The 25,520-nt window shown below is 35.0% G+C and overlaps 3 protein-coding genes and 1 long non-coding RNA gene across 4 annotated transcripts; 3 read left to right on the top strand and 1 right to left on the bottom strand.

Moving 5' to 3' along the window:
* Positions 1-6,671: 6,671 nt before the first annotated feature.
* On the top strand, positions 6,672-7,141 carry LOC131620746 (uncharacterized). The gene is made up of 2 exons (XR_009289261.1): positions 6,672-6,822; positions 6,916-7,141. It is a non-coding gene; the product is annotated as an uncharacterized LOC131620746 (long non-coding RNA).
* A 1,642-nt stretch (positions 7,142-8,783) lies between these two features.
* On the bottom strand, positions 8,784-11,133 carry LOC131620745 (elongation factor 1-alpha-like). The gene is made up of 3 exons (XM_058891909.1): positions 10,977-11,133; positions 10,045-10,526; positions 8,784-9,968 (listed from the first exon to the last, which is right to left on the bottom strand). Exons 2-3 carry the CDS (start codon positions 10,504-10,506, stop codon positions 9,087-9,089), a joined length of 1,344 nt encoding a protein of 447 aa, XP_058747892.1. The 5' UTR covers positions 10,507-10,526; positions 10,977-11,133; the 3' UTR covers positions 8,784-9,086.
* An 8,062-nt stretch (positions 11,134-19,195) lies between these two features.
* LOC131619296 (TATA box-binding protein-associated factor RNA polymerase I subunit B-like) lies at positions 19,196-21,046 on the top strand. Its single transcript, XM_058890408.1, has 3 exons — positions 19,196-19,480; positions 19,652-19,781; positions 20,193-21,046. Exons 1-3 carry the CDS (start codon positions 19,196-19,198, stop codon positions 21,044-21,046), a joined length of 1,269 nt encoding a protein of 422 aa, XP_058746391.1.
* Positions 21,047-21,230: 184 nt separating this feature from the next.
* Positions 21,231-22,211, top strand: LOC131619295 (TATA box-binding protein-associated factor RNA polymerase I subunit B-like). Its single transcript, XM_058890407.1, has 2 exons — positions 21,231-21,269; positions 21,610-22,211. Exons 1-2 carry the CDS (start codon positions 21,231-21,233, stop codon positions 22,177-22,179), a joined length of 609 nt encoding a protein of 202 aa, XP_058746390.1. The 3' UTR covers positions 22,180-22,211.
* The last annotated feature ends 3,309 nt before the right edge of the window (positions 22,212-25,520 follow it).

Genomic DNA, 25,520 nt, shown 5'->3' with positions numbered 1-25,520 from the left:
GCTCAAAAGACCTCATGGAGTATTGCACCAAAATTATATTACTGCAGAACTAAATTATTTCATAATTTGTAACTCAAATTTTGCTAGTAATGGAGTAATGCAAAAAAAATGAGTATGACAGATGCGGTGAGGATGATTTGTGGTTGATAACAGTGGCAGTGTGACCACATCGTTGATCGACGGTGGAAGAAGTTGGGACGATGAAGGACGAAGTAAAAGGGCGTGGTGAAAAGGCGTAGTGGGTCACAACACAAAAATGCATTTCTGGTTTGGATCGGTAATTAATGATGTGTTTTCCTTTTTTGTTTTTTCTATATTCATCAAGTGGTTTAGTGGCATCACGTGAACGATTTGAATAATCATACAGACCAAATAGAACAAACAGTAGAGTGCAGTTGGTGCTAAAAAGTTAGAGAATTCGGATCCGTATTATGCATGGCCGATAGAAGTTATTTTACAAGTAACTTAAGAGAACTTACTTTCTAAGCATATAATCATATGATTTTAGTCTTGGAATAAAGGTTGGTTTAGTTTGGTAAAATTGTTTCGAACATAAAATTCCATTTTTTATTTATCAAAGGATGTCAACATATGAGTTTACTTTAGGGCAAGTGTTTCGCATTGAGGTCATTGCACGAAATGTTAGTAATGAAGCATAAAAATATAGATGAGAAAACAGAGAAAAATCATGAGCAAATAATAAGTAAAATAATAAAAGAAATCTAAAATATTCATATTAAATTCTTAAAAGAGAGAATTAACATTTTTTGTTGTGCTCACCAAGAACTTTTTCTTGTTATATTTTTTTTCTTTAGAGATACTGTGAATAAGGCATGAAAAATAAATATGAATAAAAAAACAAATATTAAATGTATGTATGCATGATGATGCAATTTAGTGATGAGATAAAGAGTAACCCTTAATATGTAAGTTCATAAGTTTTTTCTACGGGCAATCTACCCTCCCATAAAGGTAGTATTTTTCTAAAGGGATTTATGGATAACACAGAAGGAAAAAGCACAAGGGCCTCCCTTAAGTGGAGCCTCGTTGTAGACCGTTATTTTGTCTCTTAGGTCGTATAAAGGTCTCACCATAAGTTTTTGTTTTGGTTTTTACAAAGAGTCGTGGGTCAAATTCAAGTCTTGTCTCTGAATGAGTGCTCTTTATATAGAGTGCTATTTACATCTGGGTATGTGTTTATGATAGGATCTGGAGCTGTATCTTGGTCATCTAAAAAATAGCCTGTGGTGACTTTATCAACTATCGAGGCTGAATATATTGCAGCAACTCTATGTGCTTGTCAGTGTATATGGCTTAAGAGAATCTTGCGAAAGATTAGAGTCGAGCAAGTTGAAGGAACTATAGTTCAATGTGACACCAGCTCTGCCATTCAGTTGGCTAAGAATCCTGTTTTTCACGGAAAAAGTAAGCATATTCATGTGTGATTTCATTTTTTAAGAGATTTAGTGAATGAAGGTGTTGTAGAATTAAAGTATTGTAACTCTCAAGAGCAAGTAGCAGACCTAGTGACAAAACCCCTCAAACTTGAGCAATTTGAAAAATTCGGTGGTATGCTAGGAATGGTTAGTGCGTCAGAGTTAAACTAAAATACATGTGTTTTAGTTTAAGGGAGGGAATGTTAGGTGGACATGTGTTTTGTTGTTAAGCTACTGTTTTATTAGTCTGTTTGAATAAGACCCATTCTTTAGGAGAAATAGGGTTTGTTATTAGTGTCACTACTTTGTAGGCATGTAAAGAGTAGAGTTAGTTATTTCCTTTTGCTTGTAAAATGGCTATACATTAGCTACTGATTAATCGAATAATAACACATTCCTCCACTTATTTTTTGAAGCTTTGTTTAAATCTGATTTCCAACAATGGATAATTAAACTTTGTAACAACAATATAAGACTTAGGCCAGTAAAATTGATTTCACTTGTGACATTTGTTTGTACAGAATTTTACCTTAAGAGGGGTAAAGACTGTTGGTAGGCCCTTTGGTGATAAATAATTGATGCATATGCATTATTAGAGCAACACACTAATTTTCCAGCATTACTACTAACACAGTCTAAAGTAACCGGCTTGCAGCTCAAGACACCCGTTTTCCAGCATTACAGTCAGTAGTTTCTCTAAGATTAGCATGCATTTTGGTAAAACCAACCTAGCTGAAACATGTTGAATAAAAAGCCATATTATTTTGTTTTCAACATGTTGAACAAGATGTCACAACATCACATGTATGACATCGTGTTTGTTGGAGCTGATCTGTCAAGTTATATCAGTTGCTTTGTTAGCGACAAAATATTGTGAAATATTCGGTTAGCTTATATGTATCCAAGATCGACTCAATTAGAGATATATCAGAGATATTTGTTGATTTTTACAATATCTATAATTGGTAACAATTTAGTAAAGATTGGATTAAAAAAACCTATTTTCTTGGAGATCTGGCAATAGACTTTGTACAGCCTCCTCGCTGCGGTTTTAGGCCCAATCAGCCAATACTATAACACCCCATAAATTCTGATTTATTAATTTAATTGAATTTTTAAATTAATTAATTAATATCAGTATTTGAGATTGGGATTATTGGAGAATTATGGATTAAGGGCCATTGGGCCGGGTGGTGAGAATTAGTAGTGTGGGGCTAAGTGAGTAATCCCATTACTAATTATTTTATTTTTTCATAAAATAAAGGAAATAAGGAAAAAAGAGTTAGAACGTGAAAAGAAGGGAAGTTGAAGAGAAGAGCTGAGGAACGTAAAGAGGAATGGAAGAGGAAGAGACCATAATCAAGAATTTGGCTAAGGTAAGGGGGGACTCTCCGGTTAGCATTTCTTATCGTGTTTTGGACGGTAACATTGATTAGGAATATTGTCTAGGTCAATTGGATTATATGCTAGGTTTAGGGAGGGTATAATTGATGAAATTGCATAGATTATTGATTAATAATGTGTTGTTTTGATGTATAATGATGTATGGTGATGCAATTGATGATTATTTGGTTGTATATGATGTTTAGAATCGATTTTGGACTTAGAATGTGTAAGATCGCAGGGTCTGTCGCAGACCTGAGAATATGCAAAATCGTAGGTCCGCTAAGCGGAGGGGGGGTCCGCTAAGAGGAGGACCCAATCTTGTTAGCTTCTGTCCAAGGTCGCTAGTGGTCCGCTGAGCGAAGGTCTGAAGGAAGTTCACTTCTGTCACGAGTCGCTAGTGGTCCGCTGAGCGGACCTTGCTGTGCAGAAAATTTTTCAAACTTGAAAATGACGTATCTTTTGAACCGTTGGCCTGTTTGTAGTGCCGTTTCGAGCACGATGAACCTTATGAGATAACCTATGTGTTTAAATGATGGAATAAGGTGTAACTTCAATTGTTTTTAAGACATGATTTTATTTCTTGAATGAATAATGTATTGTACATATATATGATGAGATGTGTTAAATACATGTTATGTTTGAAGTAATAATCGTGTGATGATTTATGAATTGTATAATGATGATAATTGGATGATATTTTAATGATGCTAATATATATTTAAACATACTTCATGATGATGATGATGATGATGATGATGATGATGATGATGATGATGATGGTATAAGTATGTTATATATGTTGCATTCATTCATGATCATTTGTTGAGGGTCGAACCTGATGATGAGGGGGATTCAGTGAAGGGCATAATTTCTATTGTGTGGAATTTGTGCTGGCAGGGCCGTATCTTGAAGATGTTGGATCGGTCGGTGGGTTATTCCCATTGATGATGTCTGGTACCACATGCATAGTGTCAGTTCATTCATATGCATGATGTTCATAACATGATTGAATGTGTTTGAGTGTTATGAAGTGATGATGTGTTGGTTGTGTATTTGTGGAATTGTCTGAATATAATACAATTGGGTGATTAACATAACTATGGTGTGTTATTATTTATGACGCAATAATATTTGTTAATTGCGATGAGACTCACCCTTACACTATATTTTTCAGATTGAGGATAGCGGCTTCGACTTGGTGAGGATTAGCTCATGAGTCTTTGTTAGTTAGCGTCAGGTGTCATGCTCTGATAGATGTAACACTGGGGAACGTTATGTTTTAAAATTAATTTAATAACTCTGTTTTATTTGAGTTAATTTTGAGGATTGGTGGTCTTGATGATGAAATACTATTTTGATAATTTATTCCGCTGTGTAAACATGAGGTTGATGAGTTATGAAGGATTATTCCCTAGTAAATGCATGACAGTGACAAATAATGTTTATTTTATTATCAATTGTGGCACCCTTGTTTGCATGTACTCTGATTTAATTATTAATCTCCGCGGGGTTTAGAAGGGTGTTACAAATACTAATTCTATAAATAGATTGGCCTATACCTAGTTTTAAGTGGAACTGATATTTGTATTTTTAGGGTTCTAGGAATCCGTATTGTGTGTTGTGTTGTAAGTTCCATATGTGTGCATTCACAAACCTGTAGGTGTTGAATGTTGTTTAATCTCTGAAGTTGTTAAGCAAGGAGAGTAATGCTGTTCTCATAAGCTTTTGAGCATTGAGAATTGTGTGTTTTGGAAGAGTGTCTTCTAAAGTTTATTGTTTGTGTTGTTTGTCACGGGTTGTGGCTGTGGGGATTTGAGGAGGGTTTTATACCTAAGTGAGTCTTAGATAGAAGTCATAGGAAGGGTAGTGATTAGGTGAGAGATTGTAAACGGGGGAGTTTAGCTTCGAATTGATACTATCGTATATTGATTTCATCCCTGGCTTGGTAGCCCCCAGAGTAGGAAGATTGTTTCGAACTGGGTAAACAATTCCTTGTGTTCTTTATCTTTCTGCACTATTTTAGTTTTGCTACCATCTTGCTCCATTAATTTCATCAACATATATTTGTGTTGTGAAATCGTATTCGACATCACATATCTGATACCAGAATTTCATAGTCAGTGGAGACACAATACAAAATACTATTATTTACTATTCAACAATCTATATATAGAATTTTGTGTTAGCTTAAATAATGGCAAGTGGGATTTTCTTTCTGCAAGAATTCACTAAGTATCATTGAAGTGGTTGTTTAAACAAGAGAATATTATAGGTTGAGAATATATTGTAGAAGCTGTGTGTTTTATTAATTCAGGTTTCCTACTTATACACAATAAATATGAGGGTTTCAGAGATTTGCTAAAATCTATCCGTAAAGCCACTAACATAACTTACATGCCACATATTCAACATAAAATAAGGAATAACATTGACTGAGTTTATTTGAATATATAACATTAAAAAAGGATAAATAAGATTAATTTTATTCTCTAACAAATATAACTAGATCACTGTGTCATCAGATTTTGAAATTCTGCAGAAACTATAATTTAGAAGGGGATGCCATGGTTTTGGAAAAAGTGACCAAACTGTAAATGCACAGACACTTGCAGAGTTAGCACCCATTGAAGACAACAATGAGGCTAGAATTCTTGTATGCTTATTGGCACAACTCGCTGAGGAAGGTGGCTAGGAACATGACATAATTTCTATTCTGAATCTGGTGGCAACTATGATTCATATATGTCCAGCTGCTTCTTCTAACAACTATCTTAGCACGGAATATGAACAACAACAATCGGAATTAAGTGCTTCTTGGCAACAACTTTGATGCCCATCTTGATTTTAGTTTTTAGCACTTTGAGTTCAGTGCATCCCAAACGACTACTTATATCCCAACAATTATTCTTCCATACCCCCAACAATTATTCTCCTATCCTACCATTCAACCAATTTGACTAAAATATCCTTAAATAAGTAATTGATGTTTGGAAAACAAAATTACCTTTTTGAAAAAATAAATAATAATTCATACATTTTCGGAAGACTTTAATTATGATATTCAGGTAACATTAAAAAAAACAACTTTAGGCAACAAAAAAATTGTTGCCTAAAGTGATTGTCTACACTCCGACACGCTTTATTTTACAAAATATACACTCCGACATGTTTTGTTTTACAAAATATACCACTTTAGCCCTAAAGTCTAAAATTTTGAAAAAAAATTAAATCTCCGGAACACTTTAATAAAATTGTCCGGTGAATGGTTTGAAAATAGCCGGAACACATTAATTTGTTTGCAAATTAAAATTTGATTACTAAAACATTTTTTCAAGTATTTCAGTACATAAAAAATAATTAAAAAAAATTAGCGAAACTCTTTTGTCAAATATTCTGGTATATTAAAAAATATTTAGAGTTAAAAGGTAGTGCACTGACAGTGTAAAATAGTTTTACACTGTCATCCAATAGAAAATCATAAATGTTCCATGTCATTAATTTTTTTTTAAATAAAAAAGTGGTTTAATTAGATACATGGGTGGTGATTGGTTGACAGTGTAAAAATATTTTACACTCTCACTGCATCACCCCTTTTCTCAAATATTTAACTATTGGGGTACAAAAATTAGCGAAACTCCTTCAATATTTAACTATCAAAGCTTTTTTCTCAAGTGTTCCGATAAATTAATATAGGGGTACAAAAATTTTCAATTTTAAAATAATTAATAATAAATAAAAAAATAGGTATAATTGAAATATTTTGATAAATATTGGGGTATAGGAATAATGGTAACATATGGCATATTTATATCCTTATATCTGAAATGAAAAGTGCGGCCCAATCCATTCTTCTCTAACCTAGGTATAAATATGTTTGTTCCTCTGAATCACAAAAGCAACCTTTAGGTACTACCGTTCAATATATGGTGATTTTGTACAAGTTATTAAACTATTGAATTCAACACATTCATGTCATCTCAATATCGTATCAAGACCACCGGTTAGTACTGATTTATTTATCTATTTATTTTCCTTTTCTAACGTATTGTTTAGAAATACATCTCCTAACATTGCTATTGATTTGATACAAAAGATAATGGTCAACTTGCTCAACTTCCATGGGATGTGCTTGATATCATTTGCAAAGCACTGGATTTCAACGACCTCTTTTCGTTTTCGGGTGTATCATTTGCAAAGCATTGTATCAATTTTCAAAGTTACTAAAACATTAGATATTTAAAGCCACACTTACCGCTAGATCTGAAAGAAGGAAATGAACATGAACATTAACATCTTCACACCAAAAAAATTGAATCTGACCGAGTAAGCAAAATCTTCACACCAAAAAGATGAAGAAAACTAAAAAAGTGAACATGAAAACAAATCTGTAACTGATCTTACAAACAACATTGAGTGAAGCAGAGAGTGTAATGATTTTTAGTAAAAGTTGTTTGAATGAGTTCAGTCTGGCACTTACCGGAATCAAAGATGTCCTTGATGGTTTTGGCAGAGGGGGTGTTGTTGCCTACGAGAATGGCGAGCACGTATGCGAAAATCACCTTCATTTATGTGACGGCGTCTTACAGAGAAATAGTTATAGAGATTTCAAGGGTTTTAGGGTTTTATGTAAAAGGAGATAGAAGAGAAGATGAGAGAGAGAACAGAATGAGGAGGAAGAAGAGATGAGTGATTTTGAAATAACAAATGTGGCCACAGACAAAGTGACACTTGTTAGTTTCTTTGATATAATGTACCATTTGTCATTCTCTCATTAGTCCAAATTTAAAGTTGATGGTTAATTTGTTAGTTACGAAAATGACCACAGTAGACTATGGTAACTTGGTATTGTAAAATTTTGTTTTCTTATAAAATCATGTTTTTTCTCACAAATTCTATCATTATAAAAGCTTGAAAAAACAGCCTACAAATTTTTAAAGTGTTGCTTTTCTTTACAAAAGTTATTTTTTTCTTGAAAAACCGTAACAAGCCAAGCCATTGGCATGGACTTGTACCGAAAAATTTAAGCAAAGAAGGGATGTGCACCAGTCTTTTAAAACTGCAGCATGACCCATATGTTTCTTTCTTGTGACTTCTCCCGTATGCCTTTTGTCTTTGATGCTTTGTTTGTACATTGAGTTGCTTAATCTCTACGATTTGTGTTATGATCATCTAAGCCCTGCCTGGTTTATGCCATCTGTCTTTGATGCTGAGTTTGTACATTGAGTTGTTTAATCTCTATGATTTGTGCCACAATCATCTCTACGATTTGTGTTATGATCATCTAAGCCCTGGCTGGTTTATGCCATCTGTCTTTGATGCTGAGTTTGTACATTGAGTTGTTTAATCTCTATGATTTGTGCCACAATCATCTAAGATAGCTCTGTCTTTCCAACATCCCAAAATATCAAACACCTGATAGCAATATGTAACTAGAAGTTTCCAAATACATGATGTACAAATGCAATATGAAAATGTCTAGTGCGTGAAACAATGATGCCGGACTATCCTACTAGCATTATGACTGGGAATTTGGGCAGGGCTTGGTACCAATAGGGATTTAAACTAACATACTGTATTGTAAGCAGATTCTTGTTCATACACCTTTCTCTTCACGGGTTAGACATCAATCCTTATTAGGCTACAGAATTGCAACCTAATTCCTCCTTGAATGCCTCCACAAGCTACTGTCATCTTATGAGTACCATTGCCTATTAGCTTTCAGTCTCCAAGTTGCACATTAACATTATGCTCTAAAAGAGCACGGTGACCAAGTTTAAATAAATATTCATAGTCGTCATCGAATTTGTCTAAGACCAAGCACACCATGATCACTTCGTTTTAGAGTAAAAAAGCCGTGGAATCCAACAATATTTGTAGATATAACTACCAAGGAATAACATTTAGCCTAAAACATTAAACCATTAGACATGCCCATCAAAAACCCATCATCACACCAAGGAATACACACAAAATATAAAGTTGATATTCAAAAAACAAATTCAGCAGGTTTAGAAACTTGCTGCTTACAAAATTCAGGAGTTCGAACAAGACATAATAATTAAAGCATAAAAACAAGAAAAATCACTGCCACCGTCGATCTAGAACCCAGTTCTGAGAAAAGAAGCTCCGCGACGAGGGTGCAGACTTAACACATAATCCAAAATACAAGTTAACTAAACGAGAAATATAAATACTGAATACCATAAACTGCTGTTTATCATAATAACAACAATGGACCTCCCTGGATGAATCATCCCGCACATGTCATTTCTTCTTGAGTGCTGACTTGGTAATCTTAGATGCACTTGGATCCTTCTTCTCCACAGCCTTGATGACTCCAACAGCCACAGTTTGACGCATGTCTCTGACAGCAAATCGTCCGAGTGGAGGATATTCAGAGAAAGTCTCGACAACCATGGGCTTGGTGGGAAGCATCTTAATAATACCAGCATCACCATTCTTTAGGAACTTGGGCTCCTTCTCAATCTCTTTACCAGAACGTCTGTCAATCTTGGTAACAAGCTCGGCAAACTTGACAGCAATGTGAGAGGTGTGACAGTCAAGAACTGGGGCATATCCATTTCCAATCTGGCCAGGGTGATTCATGATGATCACTTGAGATGTGAAATTAGCAGCCTCCTTAGCTGGGTCATCCTTGGAGTTTGAGGCAACGTAACCACGCTTGAGATCCTTGACAGCAACATTCTTAACATTAAATCCAACATTGTCACCAGGGAGAGCCTCAGTAAGAGCTTCATGGTGCATCTCCACAGACTTGACTTCAGTTTGAAGTCCAGTTGGCGCAAAAGTCACCACCATTCCAGGTTTAATGATACCGGTCTCAACACGTCCGACAGGCACAGTTCCAATTCCTCCAATCTTGTAAACATCCTGAAGAGGTAACCGAAGGGGCTTGTCTGATGGCCTCTTTGGCTCAGTGATTTGGTCGAGAGCATCAAGAAGAGTTGGTCCCTTGTACCAGTCAAGATTTGTAGAGCGCTCAATCATGTTATCTCCCTCAAAACCAGAGATTGGAACAAATGGAATTTTATCTGGGTTATATCCAACCTTCTTCATATAGGATGAAACCTCCTTCACAATTTCTTCATACCTACTCTTGGAGTACTTGGGTGTAGTGGCATCCATCTATTTGCAATAACAAACTATTAGTTAAGAGATTATAGAAACAACCAAAAGCAACCTTAAAGAAACTGAAAACTACCTTGTTGCAACAACAGATCATTTGCCTCACACCAAGAGTGAAAGCAAGGAGAGCATGTTCACGGGTCTGACCGTCCTTTGAAATACCAGCCTCAAAACCACCAGTAGTGGAATCAATGATGAGAACAGCACAATCAGCTTGGGAAGTCCCAGTAATCATGTTCTTAATGAAATCCCTATGACCGGGAGCATCAATGACAGTGCAGTAATACTTAGTAGTCTCAAACTTCCACAAAGCAATATCAATAGTGATACCTCTTTCACGTTCAGCCTTGAGCTTGTCAAGAACCCAAGCATACTTGAATGAACGCTTGTTCATCTCAGCAGCCTCTTTCTCAAATCTCTCGATCACACGCTTGTCAATACCTCCTAGCTTGTAGATCAAGTGACCAGTAGTAGTTGACTTCCCAGAGTCGACATGGCCAATGACCACAATGTTAATATGAACCTTTTCCTTACCCATCTGATCTTAAGCTTAAAGATCTGCCATAAAAAACACATCATAAGCAAGGTTCAAAAGAAAAAAACACAAACCATCATTACAACACAAACAAATAAAGACAAGTGTTACAGCAGATTGAAGAAACTGAATCTGATCCAAAAACAAATCACAAAGGTATATCTGAAATATGTAAAAATACAAAACCCTCGGTACTTCAGCTTAAAAATCATAACTAATACTTTGGTATCAAAGAAAAGCTACCAATTCAAAAACATAAACGATTATAACACTATATGGATTCAAAATAACTATTAAACAGGCACATGAATCTCATCATGTTATCATCACATCGTCATCAAATAGAAACAGATCTTAGGTGGAAAAAAATAGGATCTAGATTCAAAAACAAAACAGTTTCTATAGATATCAATCGATGAAGTCAATGATAAGAATAACAAGACCTGAATTAGAAACGAAATAGAGAGATATACCTTTGAAGGAAAAAGCTAGCCGCAAAGGAAGATATGAGAGTAGAGAAGAGAGTTGCAGTATTAGGGTTTATATATATAGAAGAATGAGAAGTGTTTTTTTTTGACGGAATTGCCCTCTACTATTTTCGTTTGGCGGCCAACAATTTTAGAAGGGAGCCTTATTTTTAGGGTTATGTCTGCAGCAGCACTATAGCTAGGTTAAGCAAGTGAGTTGACCAAAACTCATCCAATAAGAATTTGTTTTTAATATCAAATTATTATTTGATTTTAATCTTTACAATTTTTTTATTTATTTTTTTGATTTTTTGTATATACAATTTATTTAACATTGTAAATATTGCTTAATTTTGTATTTTTTTTTGGAAAAAAATAACTTAATTTGAAAGAAAATAAATGAATTTCAACATTATATTAGATATGGTTAAAATTGAAAAAATTTATTCTCACTTTTAGTGTATGTTTGAAATATATATATATATATATATATATATATATATATATATATATATACACACACACACACACTACCTCATTTGTAAATGACTCATTTTCTTGCATTTATCGACTCCTTTGATCATCACACAACTTTTCTTCTTGGTTTTTTTTTTTCGTTGAGGTACTCTCAAAATTTTGGTGCCCCGATCTCATCTTATCTCAAAATGTGTAGGCTTTTAAGGTAACAATATATTTTTTCTTATCACTTTGTTTGCTTTTTGCTAATGTTTTGGATATGAATGACATGGAAAACTGTGAGGCCGATATTGTTGCCAAATAAGAGTGTCTCCTTATTGGTGTTACCCTCGAGGAGGTTGTTAGGGGCTTTGTATTTGACCAACCTATAATATGTGGATGACTTCTGGGGAGAGCGTAAGGCATAAACTTATATTAGGGCGCATAAAGGTGATTTTGGTTGCAACCTAATTGATAGTTAGATTAGATGATGGTTAGTGTCGCAGTCGTGTGTTTGTAGTTACAATCGTTCCATTTTGCCTTTTAATAGCAAAGTAGTAATGGATAGGGAGGATCAACAAAATGGCGAGGCACTTAAAGTCAAATACGGGGCTTCTTCGAGTAGACTAATATATGCTACATAGGGCTTTCGTATTTGATGACAAAAGGGGTATTGATAATGCCTTCACTGAGGTGGCGCTTCCCTTGATTGGGGGTGTTGCACCCATAAAATGATAAGAGCTTATGAAGTTGATACGTGGGGTACATTCTACCTCTTCATAAGTGTCTTTCTTCTTGGACGGGGTTTCTGCTTTTCTTCAATGATTTAAAGGTGGGCTTTCTTAACCATATGGGGATCACCTAATCACAACTACACCATGTAAATTGGGAATATGTCAAAGTTTTTTCAATACATGTGTGAATACCATAAATTTATTCTCATCTCTTTAACATCCAACGGAATTCGGCTAACTCATATTGGGGTCAATGTTTACTCTCCCTCATGCAAGGTAGAAAGATATTTAAGGTATATGTCGACAACATGAAAAAAATTGAGAACACATATTATTTGGCCATGCCCCTTTACTAGTATTGCTCTTGAGTTTCTCTACAAGATTCAACATGATGTCCCCTCCAAATGTACATATTAGTTCATTGAATTTTGGTGTCAAAACGACTTCTTGGTAGGATCGGGGACATAGATCTAAACGACCGTTGATTTTCCCAAAAGGAGAAGTATTTGGAGATTAAGTTTGCTTCTTTCTAGGAAGGCCTACACTTTGTTGAATAGACTAGTTGTGCTCTTTATTGATAAGGGTGATTAGGACAAATCATTATGTCATTTACTTGCTTGCCTTTTAACTTCTTGCAATTTTCATTCTAAGTTTAATTACTTAATTTCAGAAAAATTAAAAGGGAAGTATCTTTGCTTAAAACAAGAAAAATCCATAAATCCTAATTTAGTTCCTCTTAGGTTGCTCTCTATACTTACACTATAACCTCTTCCCAAAAGATGATATTATTTAAGTTTGAGAACTCCTTGATAAATTTAGTCTGTGTTGAGGAAGAAGACATCAATTTAGTGTCACTATCACTAGGCAATCTAATATCTAAACTATCACTAGATATGCTATCATAACTATCAAAAATTTAAATACAAATAAACTTACAATTTATTCACCCATTATCCATTTTCGAACTCCTTAAACACTAATACATAACTCACATCTCTCATAATCAATTTAAGGTGGATTATGTTTGTCGTAATAAGAAGAAGCATTTGTTCCTATTCAAAGTCGACTTCAATAAAGCTTTTGACCCTGTTTCTTTGCTCTCAGTCAAAAGAACATTAGTGAAAGGTGGATTAAGTGGTTTAAACCTTGTATGTGTTCTAGCTCTCTCTCTCTCTCTCTCTCAATTATCGCCAACGAAAGCCCAATGACAGACTTTGAAGAAAATAAAGGACTTCGACAAGGGGATCCCTTCTCACCCTTTCTTTTTTATCATTGGAGTCAAAGGCCTATCAACTTTATTGAGTAAGGCAGTTGCACGGGGAATGTACCAAATGTTCTCTATATCAAAAAAATATTCATTCGATGTTCAATAATTTTTAGACGACACCATTATTCTAGGCCATTCTTGTTAGGAAAATATCTGGACGTTGAAAGTTATTCCTTGGGGATTTGAAATGGCTTGCGGTTTAAGAATCAATTTTCACCAAATCAGGATTTTCTAGCTCAATACTAATGCATAATTTTTTAAATTAACCTCTGATTTTATTGCTTGCTTCGTTTCTTATTTGCCTTTCAATTTCTTGGGCATTCCTATCGGCATTAACCCCAGGAGGCGCAATTCGTGGATCCCGATTTTAGAAAAACAAGGGGCGTCAATCAAGTTAAAAACTAAATTTCATTTCCTTTTGCGTTCAAGTTGTGCTTCTTAACGCGATCCTCAACTATATTTCTATTTATCTTTTCTCATTCTATCAAGCTCTTAAAACTGTGATTCAAGAAATCATTCGAATCCAGACGGTTTTCTTTCGGAAAAGTGAAGAATCAAAGAGAATAATTAATTGGGTATCGTAGGAAGAGGCTTGAAAACTGATATCAGAGGGAGGTTTGGGCCTTAAAAATTGCAAAATTAAAAAAATAGTATTCTTAATAAGTGGATTTGGAATATTGTAACATAAAAGGACCCCCTTGGTCTCAACTTCTTTCGTTCAAATATGGAGATATTAAAGGTCTATTGCTTGACAAGGAAATACCGTTTGGCTATAAAAAATGTCTATTTGGTCGCGCGACTTGAGACTCATGGTGGCCTCTAATGGTTTGTCAAAAGGTTGGTTTCTCTAGTGCGTATCTTGTAAGCTTTGTAAAGGGTCGAAAACTAATTTTTGGAAGTTCAATTGGATCAGTTCTCAAACCCTTAAAGAGACGTTTCCAATTATGTTTCATTAATTTTATGATCAAAATATGCTGATGAGTAATGTAGGTGTTTGATCTTGCGATAATTGGAGCTGGATTTTTGTGGTTGATCCGACTCTGCTATCTGCAGAAGCAACTTGCAAATTACAAGAGATGGAATCAACTCTTCACCGTATCTCCCTTGATTCAATGGTAGCAGATTCAGTGTCTTCTGGAGAGATCCAACAAGTTTTTCAGTTAAATTTGCATACTTTACTCTTTCATCTATTTCATTTCCTCATCCTCTCTTCAATGAAATCCAAACTTCGACGTTACAATTCAGTTGGAGAATACACATGCCTTCAAACATTCAGTTCTTTGTCTGGAGACTCCTTTAGGAAGGCTCCATTCAAGAGATGAATTGGCTTGGAGGAATATCCCATTTGCAGTCCATGTTCTCGTTTGCCCCCTTTGCCTTGGACAACCAGAATCAATTGCTCACTTTTCCATGTTTTGTCTAGTTGCTAAGTATATTAGGGGAGAACATTTTTTAGTGAATCAAATTGGAACAAGGGTCACCTTGTTTCAATTTATCGTCTTATTTAGTAGTTTTTAAAAAGGTGGTGGCTCATCTTTTGTTGGGAGCAGCTTATACCTTTTACTTGGTTAGAAATAAAACTCTATTCAAAGGAGGCCACAAAGGAGCAAATGCCATTATTGTCTTAGCAAAGAAACTTGTTGGAGATTGGCTAAGAGTTAGACAAGTAGGGTATTTTTTTTGTGTTGTCAAGTGGAATAAAAACCCATATACTATTAAAAATTAAAGTAAATATTATATGATATCATTAATTATAGTTTTTTAAGACAAATAGTTTAGTGGCTAAAATTCAACAAAGTGGGAGGTAGTGGATTTGAACTCGCGTCCTTACACCTAAAATATCTACACAACTATCATATGAGTTATGCTACTTGATTACAATTATTATAAACCAACTATCATATTAAACATTTTAAAAATCAATGAATGCTAATATAGATATTCAATTATATTGTCCTTAAATACAAATGAAAGGTAATGTTTATTATTCTAAATAAAAGATTTCAATTAATATTTTCTTTTTTAACAAAAATAATATTCATTCATAAAAAATATTAATGTAGTATTATTCATAAAAAAATTAATACAATAATATATTAAAAAACAAATTATATTATATAGCAAAACTTTTTTCTTCTCGAGGCTAGATGACATTTGTGTGCCCTTACATCCATACACATTAAATATTCGGGAAAAAAAAGACGATTCTACTAAAAATTTTTGTTAATTTTGTTTGATTAAGTATCATGATATAGCCATAATTTATATTATAAAAAATTTATTATATATAAAATTTACGGTTGTCATGATGACAACCCTAAACAAAACTACAACCTCATATTTATGTGACAATCTCACATAGTTTCTCAAGTTATTTTTTTTTATATTTTATAAAATTCTATATTTATTTTTAATATAAATCTCAAATAAATATGTTATTAATTTTTTAGAATTAATATTCCAATTAACATTTCCTAAAGTATTTACAACTTTTCTAACTCTTATTATTATTATATATGTTATTAACTCTTAAACTATTTTTTTTATAAATTAATAGTCACTTTAATTAATTAAAATTAAATATTTGACTAAATAATTTTAATTATAAATTTAATTATACATTAAGAATTTAAGATAAATATTTCCAGCAATGCTATTTATCTCGAGAGTTGCAATCACGAAAAGCTCACAAATCAACACTTAGCCAATATAATTCATTATTGACCGAAAATCATGGGTGTTAAATAAAAATATAAAAAAATTGCGTAGGCTCTCTTTAATTTAGCGTAGTTTTACTTCACATTGTCTTCTCTTCGGTAACAATAACCGACCTCACACTATGTTCTTCATCTTCTTTTTATGGTTGATAAATTTTTGTTTCCCATCTTAACTTTCAGATTTTAGATAATTAATCTTTTTGTTTATTGGTGTTTGACATTCTATATTTTATTCTCATAGCATTTTTAGAATCATAGCAAATAGCAATGTTTTGTCAACAATACACGTATCACATAAAGTTTTCTTCGCCAACACAAATTCACTAGGAACAAAAACATATTTTCATTTACATCATGATTAGAACTGAGCAAGGATGCTAAGATATCCATTTTCCACTTCGGCATCTACTTCTCAAATTGGGTCCAAATTTCTTCTCACCATTACAACATATTTGTGGTTAACACACTACTTCTAAAAATGCAAGTGATGTGAAATCCTTGAGAGGTAAATCATTATTGTGAGCAAAGTTAGATGCCATGAAACTATGGAATGAGAAGGCGGTTTTAGAAGACAAAAATAATTGAAAATAAAATATTGGTGAGAGAAATATAAGGAAGACAAACAATAATAAAATATGTAAGAAGAAATAAAACAAATAAATTGGGGTGCCACGTCCTTTCGTGATGCTCGTGAAAATAATTTGGAAATTTCTCTATAGACCTCTCAACCTTCTAGTCCACCTCTGGTGAAAAACCCAAACTACCCCTGACTTCGGAAGTTCATTTCCGAAATGCAAGAAAAAGGCGTTTTCGGAGATGCATCTCCAAAAGTGTCTTTTTTTTTTGAAAAAATTGTCTTATTTCGGAAGTTCATTTCCGAAAACAGCATTTCAGAAGTGAACTTCCGAAATACTGCGCGTTCTGCAGATTTATTAAAACACTCCCCCTCCCCATTCATTTACCCTAACTCAAATCAAAAACAAGCAAAGGCGAAAATTTGTGCAAACAGAATTCCAAGGCTGCATCAAGGCTCCAATCACACTGCTAAACAACATTCAAAAGCCCTCAATCCTAACACTTTGTAAGTTTTGAAATTTTTAGATTCATTATTCAAATGCATGTTATTTAGGGTTTTAATTGCATAAATGATATATGGTTAGGTTGTTAGTAGTATTTAGGTTGTTTAGAAGCATTTTTGATTTGGTTTGAAGTTTGGTTTAGGGGTCTGCCATGGAAGTTGTAGAAAACTCCATCGCAGGGGTGTTTCGGAAGTTCATTTCCGAAAACACCTCCATCCCAGTTTTCGGAAATGAACTTCCGAAATGTATCAGAAGTTCAAATTTTTTTGTTTTTTATTTTGTCTCGCATATTAATCGATTTCAATTGTTTACAGGAACATGTCAGACAACCAACCAGCACACATCAGACAGGGAAGGGAGACCAAGCCTGCCTCGGCTAGAGAGGGTAGGGAGTGTCCGTTTTAATTTGCAAGTACTTTATTTTTAACGCCTTTGTTTACTATGCCTGTTTCTTTGAAGTTTGTGTGCATGCGTTCTAACTTCTTTGACGGCGTGTCGCTGGTTTCCAACGTCTTTGTTCTTTAATGACTTGTCTGTTTCCCAAGCGTTTTTGTCCCCTTTCTTCTTTTATAAAAGGAGGTCTCATGGACCTTTCTTTCTTCATTTTTACGCAGGAATGGGTGGCGCTAAGGGAAGAAAGGGTTCTTCAAAGAAGGAGGTGAAGGAGGTGAAGGAGAAGAAGAAGGTTTTGACTGGTTCTGCTTCTCGTCCCCTTGGGGTCCATTGCTCGGACGTGCAGGCTCAGTCTTCAGGCGTGATCAACGCTGATGGTTCTGAGACTGAGTGGGATGAGGATTGGTATAATTATCTTCATTCGGAGGAGTTCGCTCGTCGGGAAGAATAACGTGTTTTTGTTCTGTTTGATGTGTATTTTATAACGCTCGTCGGGCAGAATAACGTGTCTTTGTTTTGTTTTGTTTTGATTTCGGATTGTATCTTTCGCACAGTGTTTTTGGATTGGATTTATCATCTTAGTATTTTCAGTTTATCTGTTGCTTATTTTTATTTGGCGTTTGCGTTTAATTAAAATGCGAGACAGTTTAAGAAAAAACATAAAAAAAAAAACACAGTTTCTGCATATTTCGGAAGTTCATTTCCGAATTCACCCCCATGAGGTGTTTTCAGAAGTTAATCTCCGAAGACACCCCCCATGAGGTGTTTTCGGAGATGCACTTCTGAATTGTGGAAATTTTTTTTAAAAAAAAGTGCTTCGGAAGTTCATTTCCGAAGCAGGGGTATTTTGGGATTTTCGCTGGGGGTGACCCCCATAGGGAGGTGGCTAAAGAAATTTTCAATAATTTTCGTTATATTGAGCATTTCCCAAATATTTTTCATAAAAAGTTTCTTATATTTTCTCATAAATGTTTTTTTAAATTACATTTAATTAATTACATAACAATTACAAAGTTGATTCTATCTTTCCCAAACCCTAATTCCCAAAATCCTTCAAACTCAATCACCATCACCATCTTCACCGGCCGTCACACACAGTAGCTGCGAAACGGAATTCAGATTTGTCACCGCCGTTGCATCTCCGATATTCTGTAAGTTCTTTTTCCTTTTTCTCACTCCTTGCAGATGGTTTGTTGGAATGAGTACTTTGATGTATAGATGATATGCGAGAGAAAACCTTTATAGAGTAAGAGAATATGGTGGAGAATATTGAGAGTTAGGTGAAAGTGAAAGGCATTGTTCTCAAACCTGAAATTGTGATTTGTGAACTTAAAGTTGCTACAAGGTAATGATTCATATATATGGTTCAATTTGGTTTGGTTTATAATCCATGCACACCCCTACTGCAACCTCTATTCCCTTTTTCTGTTAGGTTTCATCATTAAGGGTAAAAACTTGTTCATCATCTCTAATCGGGTTTGCTTAGGTTATTCATGCTAATTGCATCTCTAATTTTCTTATAAATGTTATATTATTGCACCATGCCTGACTCTAACCCCAACGTATACAGGCTCAGAACATGGATGATCTCCGTGTAGTGACCTGTGGATCCTGTAACTTTGTGGGAGAACCTTTTGAATCGGATGACTTCTTCTTTTGCATTAGCTGCGGAGAACAAAATCACGATGCTTTTGACAATGGTTACAAAGAGGAAGAAGCCATTGGTGGTATCTACCAGGCCAGTCACCAACGTCGGGCACCTGCTCGTTCCGAAGCAATTGATGTTCTACCAATCTCACATTATGACCCATTATCCCAATCCACCTTACTTTCCAGCCTTCGGTTAACTAATCCCCCGGTTAAAGTAAAATAAGAGAATGTTGATCTACCTCAGTCTTCATTTAGTCCCTCAACTTCTACCAATTTTGGAGGCTCGAATGTTCCAAGCTCTGAAGATTACCACAATGAGATAAGGTATCGGTATGTGTTCGGGTTACAGATTATGGTGGAACTTTAATGTGAAGCTCTGGTGAAGGAGTTTAAGGTTACACCTTTGATATGTGGCTTGGTTGGACCTATTTGGTTGAGATTTATCGCCAAGACTGGTGTTTTCGATGAAGACTGGGCTAATAAAGTACTTGATGACTCTGAGACGGAGAAAGAAGGTAATAGTATGAAGTTTAGTATTGCAGAGTATATTTTGGGATTTACACTACAATACGTGTATCCCTTGTTTTTGTGTGAATAAACCAATTTCTCAATGTGTTTTTAATAATATTCTTGTTTTGGATTGATGGAACATGATTTTCCAATTGTTTATTTTGTTTATTTGCTTGCAATATATGTAGCGATATGGTCTTGTTCATTAGAGGTTTTTATTGTATTGTACATGTGAGGTTTTTATTTTATTGCATTATTTCTATTGCATTGTTCTTGGATCTTATTAGGGGCAACTTACGCTGGAGTTTATTAAGTAAACTTGGATTTGTGCCCTTATTTACGGTAAGAACAATATGATGAGAGGATGAACTTGAAATTTGCCCTGATTTTTCTTGTTAGTCAAATGTCTAATGTAGTTTTTTTTAACGCACCTAGAAGATGTCTAACTTATTTTCAAGTGCAGATTGTAATTTGTAAATTTCTCGCTTTCTTGTTCTCAGGAGAACCAGAAGATTATAACACACGTGGTAAATACAGATCAGAACCTCACAATATGTATGGTCAGCGAGTTGTGCTTATATGGTTTAGGTCTTTAAAGAATAGGATTCCACTAGTTAGCACCATTGTTGTTTCATATTTGGCATGTCATATTGCCAGGGAAGCCATCATGCCATCAGACATAATTAAGTGGGCACGTGAAGGGAGGCTTCCATATTTATCTGCTTTTGTTGAAATTGAAAAGCGTATGAAACATCCATCAATTGCATGTCCTATCAGTTCAAGTTATATGTTCAGGCCAAAGCGAGCTCTTTCTGTTTATAAACTAGAGTCACATGCCTCGTCAATTGCCCAGTTTATAGGCTTAGAGTTACCCCCTGTTAACTTTTATGCATTAGCTTATCGTTATCTTGAAAACTTATCTCTTCCTGTTGAAAAGATTCTTCCATATGCATGTCGCATTTATGAATGGTCGATGCCTCCAGATTTGTGGCTATCGTTATCCAAGGATTATTTTAGACTACCTACTCATGTTTGTGTTGTCTCGGTTCTGGTAGTAGCAATAAGGATTTTGTATAACATTAATGGTTATGGAGACTGGGAGAAAAGTTTATCTCATAATGGTAGTGCCAAAGATTCAGCCAAAAATCAAGCAGAACATCGAAAACACGATTTGGATTATGTAGGGCTTCTCCAACACCTTCACGCAACATATAAAGAGATTGCGGACAGCAGTGGTAAAGTTTGTTTACTTGCAGTATTATCTTGTTGAACCTATATTATGTGAACTTATATTCTCTTTCTTCCTATTTTCGACAAGTGACAATATTCAACTAACTATATAACATAACATCCTTGTTTTTTTTATAGAGTATTCTAAGGACTTACCTGCATACCTCAAATACTGTAAGGATGTTGTGTTTGCTGGAGTAGAACCATCATGTGAAGAAAAAAATATGATCGAAAAACTATGGGAACATTATCGGAATGAAGAGGTAATTTAAGATTTGAATGAATTAATCCATAGGCATGCATAGACATTTATAGTTATAAATATCTTGGAATTACTTGCAATTCTTTCTAGTCTTTCTTGGGGTGTATCAATGAAGCAGTTGGGTTGTAGGGTTGAGTTAGATTCAAACCGTGTAGGTTGAAAATTTTCTTTCCATCATCTTTGATAATTATGTTCAGCATTTTAAATTTTTTTACTTAGGTCTATCTCCTATATATATTATGTCTAGTTTATGGGTGTTCCTTTTCTTGCTGGCTAACTACATTATGAAAGTTGCTTGGCAAAATAAATTTACATTGATGTTATGTATATTTTTCTTTCAGAATACTGAATCATCACAACCTGGAAAGCAAGACAATTCTTCTTTTAATGGCTCGGGGTCGATAAATGAAGGATGTGTCAAAGAGACATCTAAAAATGAAAAGAAAAGAGAATGTTTCAACGAATCCTCTCATGACAATGGCAGTTGCGTTGCAGATGACTTTCCCGGAAGTTCAAGTTATGATAATTCCTCCAAGAGTTTGCCGGATGGAGAAGCCTTTATTAAACAGTTGAAAATAGACATGGAGGAAAACCGATTTTGTTACATGCCACCCAATGTCAAGCCGAAAAAACTTGATTATGTTCACTATGTTCGAAAGAAGGATAAAGGTGCCCTGTCCTATGTTGCTCATGCTGATTATTACATTTTGCTTCGGGCATTTGCTAGAGTTGCATATGATAATGACATTCGGATTTTGCATATCGGTGTTTTGAGCCTTGAAAGAAGACTTGCTTGGCTAGAGAAAAAGATTGGTCAATGCTTGCTTTTGAAACCTCCTAATATTTCTTGTCAATATTATACTCTTAGGCCAACTGAAAAATCAGATGATGAATCTGAACACAAAACTTGAACATTTGAAAATAAATGTTGTGCTTTTTAACATTTCATTGTCTTTTAATATGTACGAAATAGTATATACATGTTTTTTGTTTTGGTGATTTTGGAATCATTTCATTGTCTTATCCATTATCACTTCCAACTCGTCGGAGATGGTGATTTTGGAATCATTTTCTTTCGGCGGGTCAAAATCATCAAAACGGAGCTTCTTCCAAAGGTCGATTACCTCGTCCATGCGTATCGATGAATTCAAATTCATTTTTTTAGAAAGTATACAAGCACATGGAAGGCCGTATGTCTTTCTAATGGTGCACCCACATTTAGAACTATCCGGACCCGTTATCTCCGCCCGCTTCGCTTCATGAAACATAAAATTTAAACCCGAACGGGATATGTTGTAAATCAATTGCGAGAATAGATTTTTACCCTTAAACCGGTGTTCCATAACCGTCTTGCTCCGACCGAACGATGTTTGAATTTCATTGTGTAGATTTTGGAGCATTTGGTTCACGGTATCCCATCCCCGACATAAATCTCCCTTGCTACCACCTAACCATCTCTTCAACACCGCATGTGCGGATTCAACTCGGTTAGTCGTGGTGCAACCAAGATGTCTTACTCGATCCGTCCAAGCACAAACAACTTTTTCCTTTACTTTGTCAAGGATAGTGGATTCGACATAATGACAAAAAGTCTTAATGGAAACGCACAAAGACCTAAAGTGTACCAATTTCTCGGTATACAACTCTTCGGTGTGTGCATCTAAAATCTCCCTCCATGCGGCCATAATCCTATCCACTACAACATCGGCTTTGATGACTTTACTGTTTTCATCCGGCCTATCTTTCGTGCCAACCGCGGGTTTGAGCTTACTTCTCACGTTGCACGTTATGTGATACCAGCAAAGTAATGCGGTCGATGTCGGGAAGACGGTATCGACCGCATTCATCAAAGCATTGTCTCGGTCGGTAACAATGACACTTGGCATAACCTTTTGATCAACCAACAAAGACTTGCATATTCCCAAAGCCCATGTAAAGTTATCTTCTTTTTCACATTCCAAAAAAGCAAATCCGACCGAATATGTCTTGTCCGTCGAGGTCACACCGACAATCTCTAGAAGAGGGAGCCTATACTTGTTGGTCTTGTACGTCGAATCCATCACAAGAACGGTTGGAAATGTGTTGAACAATTTGATACTTTCGGGATGAGTCCAAAAAATGTCACGCACCGTAACTTTGTCCTCGGACGTTCGGAAGCTTGACACGTATTGGTTATCGCCTAATAGTTTCAAAAGTTGTTGCATTTCCGACCGAGGGCCCATTTTCAAGACTTTAAGATTGTGTCCTTCATTGTAAACTTGCTTGACATTTGAAATGCTATCCGGTTTTTTCCGCTTCAAATCGGCAAGTATGTTGCGAGGCGCCACTTTGACTATCGATAAATCCGAAATAACATTCTTCTTTTCGCGGGACAAACGAAACGCCATTGGATGCCCGTGTAACTTGGCATCCAAGGCATGATTATGAATTCCACAAATGACGCTTAAACGCCACAAATCATCAACCCCCCGAGTCACGCGCAACTTAAACGGACACCCACACTTTCTCGATCCCGTGTCTTCGTGTTTTAACACCCGCTTTGTTGGTGCATAACTCCCACCCCTCTCGCAATTCAAAACGACAAAAACTTTCCGTCTACTATTTCCATTGTCGGGCCTTAAAATAACAATGCCAAATCCAAGTTTACTAGCTTCGCTACGAACCCAATCAAGCAATTGTTCACGACTAGCGAAGCTTCGATCATTTGTAAATTGTTGTCATACATCTACCGCATCGATCATAGATTTAACATCGATAACCGGATCGTTATTAACATTGACAACTTCCGGAACTACTACGTCATCGTCGACAATATTGTCCGGATGCACCATACCTAACATATGCAAAAATTAGCAAAATTGGCCAAAACAGTTTTTTTTACTGCCAGGAATGATTTCGGAAGTACATTTCCGAAATTTGTTAGGTAACTTATTTCGGAAATGTACTTCTGAACCATCGCAGTTTTTAGCACAGATTTCTTCAATCAATGTAGTGAAATAGAGGATGAAATGAGAGATGTTTACCTCAAATTGTAGCTTTCTATGCTCCCTTTAACGTGATCAACAGTTTGAAACTTGATTTTGAGACGAAAAATGGTTTGATTTTGATGGAAGTTTTGGAGAGGGTTTGGGTTTGTTTTGGAGAAAAATGATGAAATAATGAAGGAGGGAAAATAGTATATGAACACTTTTTTTCGAAAATGAACTTCCGAAATATTACCTGATTGTAAAAAACAACGTATTTTTTGAATTTTCATGCATTTCGGAAAAGCATCTCCGAAAACACCAATTTTTTGGTGTTTTCGGAGATGCATTTCCGAAGTCTGAAAAAAATAAAAAAAAAAATTACTTCGGAGATGCATCTCCGAAACAGGGGCAAATTGAGATTTTCGCTGGAGGTGACCCCATAGGGAGGTGGGTAAAGAAATTTTCTTTAATTTTGGCCTTGCCTCATTTAAAGTTCATCTAAGGAGATTTAAATATGAAACCTTGAAAATAGCATAATTTTAAAGTTCAAGTTTTAACCACCAGACCAATTCATGGGTTAATAAGTAAAATTAGTATATTGTTTTTATTTAATTTAGAATATTAAAGAAAATACTAAATTTATTAATTGTTTAGATACTAATAAATATGAGAATTTCTTTATCCACCTCTCTATCTTCTTGGTGACCTCTAGCGAAATTCCGTAATTGCCCTGTTATTTCGAAAATGCATTTTCGAAGTTGAAAAAAAGACTGATTTCGGAAATGCATTTTCGAAATCATCTTTTCTTTACGTAAAAAAAAATATCGGAAATGAACTTCCGAAATACTGCGCGTTCTGCTGTTTAAACAAAGCAATCCCCCCGCCAATTCCATTTTATCCTAAAACTCAAATATTTTCAAAAATCTTCCCATTTGTGGTTGCTACTACACGAACTTGCTCTAAAGTTGCTTTACAAAGTTGCTCTACAACCTTCAAAGACTACTCAAAGGCTACATTCAAAGCTTCAAAATTGTAAGTTCTCACAAACTTAAATTGTAGCATTGATATTCAAATTAGGGTTGTTTGAAATTAGGATAATGATATAGGGTTAAGTTACTATTAGTCACTTAGGTTGATTAGATAGGAAAAATCTGATTTTGAAGCATTTAGGGGAAGAAATGAGTTTTCTGCAAAAATGGAGTCGCAAGTGTTTTCGGAAGTGCATTTCCAAAACACCTCCCTGACCAGTTTTAGAAATGCACTTCCGAAGTTGACCCAGAAAGTTT

Source organism: Vicia villosa, linkage group LG7 (assembly GCF_029867415.1).
Source record: "Vicia villosa cultivar HV-30 ecotype Madison, WI linkage group LG7, Vvil1.0, whole genome shotgun sequence".
NCBI lineage: Eukaryota > Viridiplantae > Streptophyta > Magnoliopsida > Fabales > Fabaceae > Vicia > Vicia villosa.
The sequence above is the reverse complement of the archived record's forward strand: the minus strand, read 5'-3'. Positions and strand labels throughout refer to the sequence as shown.

What these genes read in the sequence shown, in the direction of transcription:
- LOC131620745 (XM_058891909.1), bottom strand. Translation starts at nt 10,506, where the DNA reads ATGGGTAAGGAAAAGGTTCATATTAACATTGTGGTCATTGGCCATGTC. An exon ending in TGATCTGTTGTTGCAACAAG is followed by an intron (nt 9,969 to 10,044) that starts GTAGTTTTCAGT and finishes TATTGCAAATAG; the next exon opens with ATGGATGCCACTACACCCAA.
- LOC131619296 (XM_058890408.1), top strand. Translation starts at nt 19,196, where the DNA reads ATGGATGATCTCCGTGTAGTGACCTGTGGATCCTGTAACTTTGTGGGA. An exon ending in TAACTAATCCCCCGGTTAAA is followed by an intron (nt 19,481 to 19,651) that starts GTAAAATAAGAG and finishes GCTCTGGTGAAG; the next exon opens with GAGTTTAAGGTTACACCTTT. An exon ending in CTCTGAGACGGAGAAAGAAG is followed by an intron (nt 19,782 to 20,192) that starts GTAATAGTATGA and finishes TGTCTAATGTAG; the next exon opens with TTTTTTTTAACGCACCTAGA.
- LOC131619295 (XM_058890407.1), top strand. Translation starts at nt 21,231, where the DNA reads ATGATCGAAAAACTATGGGAACATTATCGGAATGAAGAG. An exon ending in AACATTATCGGAATGAAGAG is followed by an intron (nt 21,270 to 21,609) that starts GTAATTTAAGAT and finishes TTTTTCTTTCAG; the next exon opens with AATACTGAATCATCACAACC.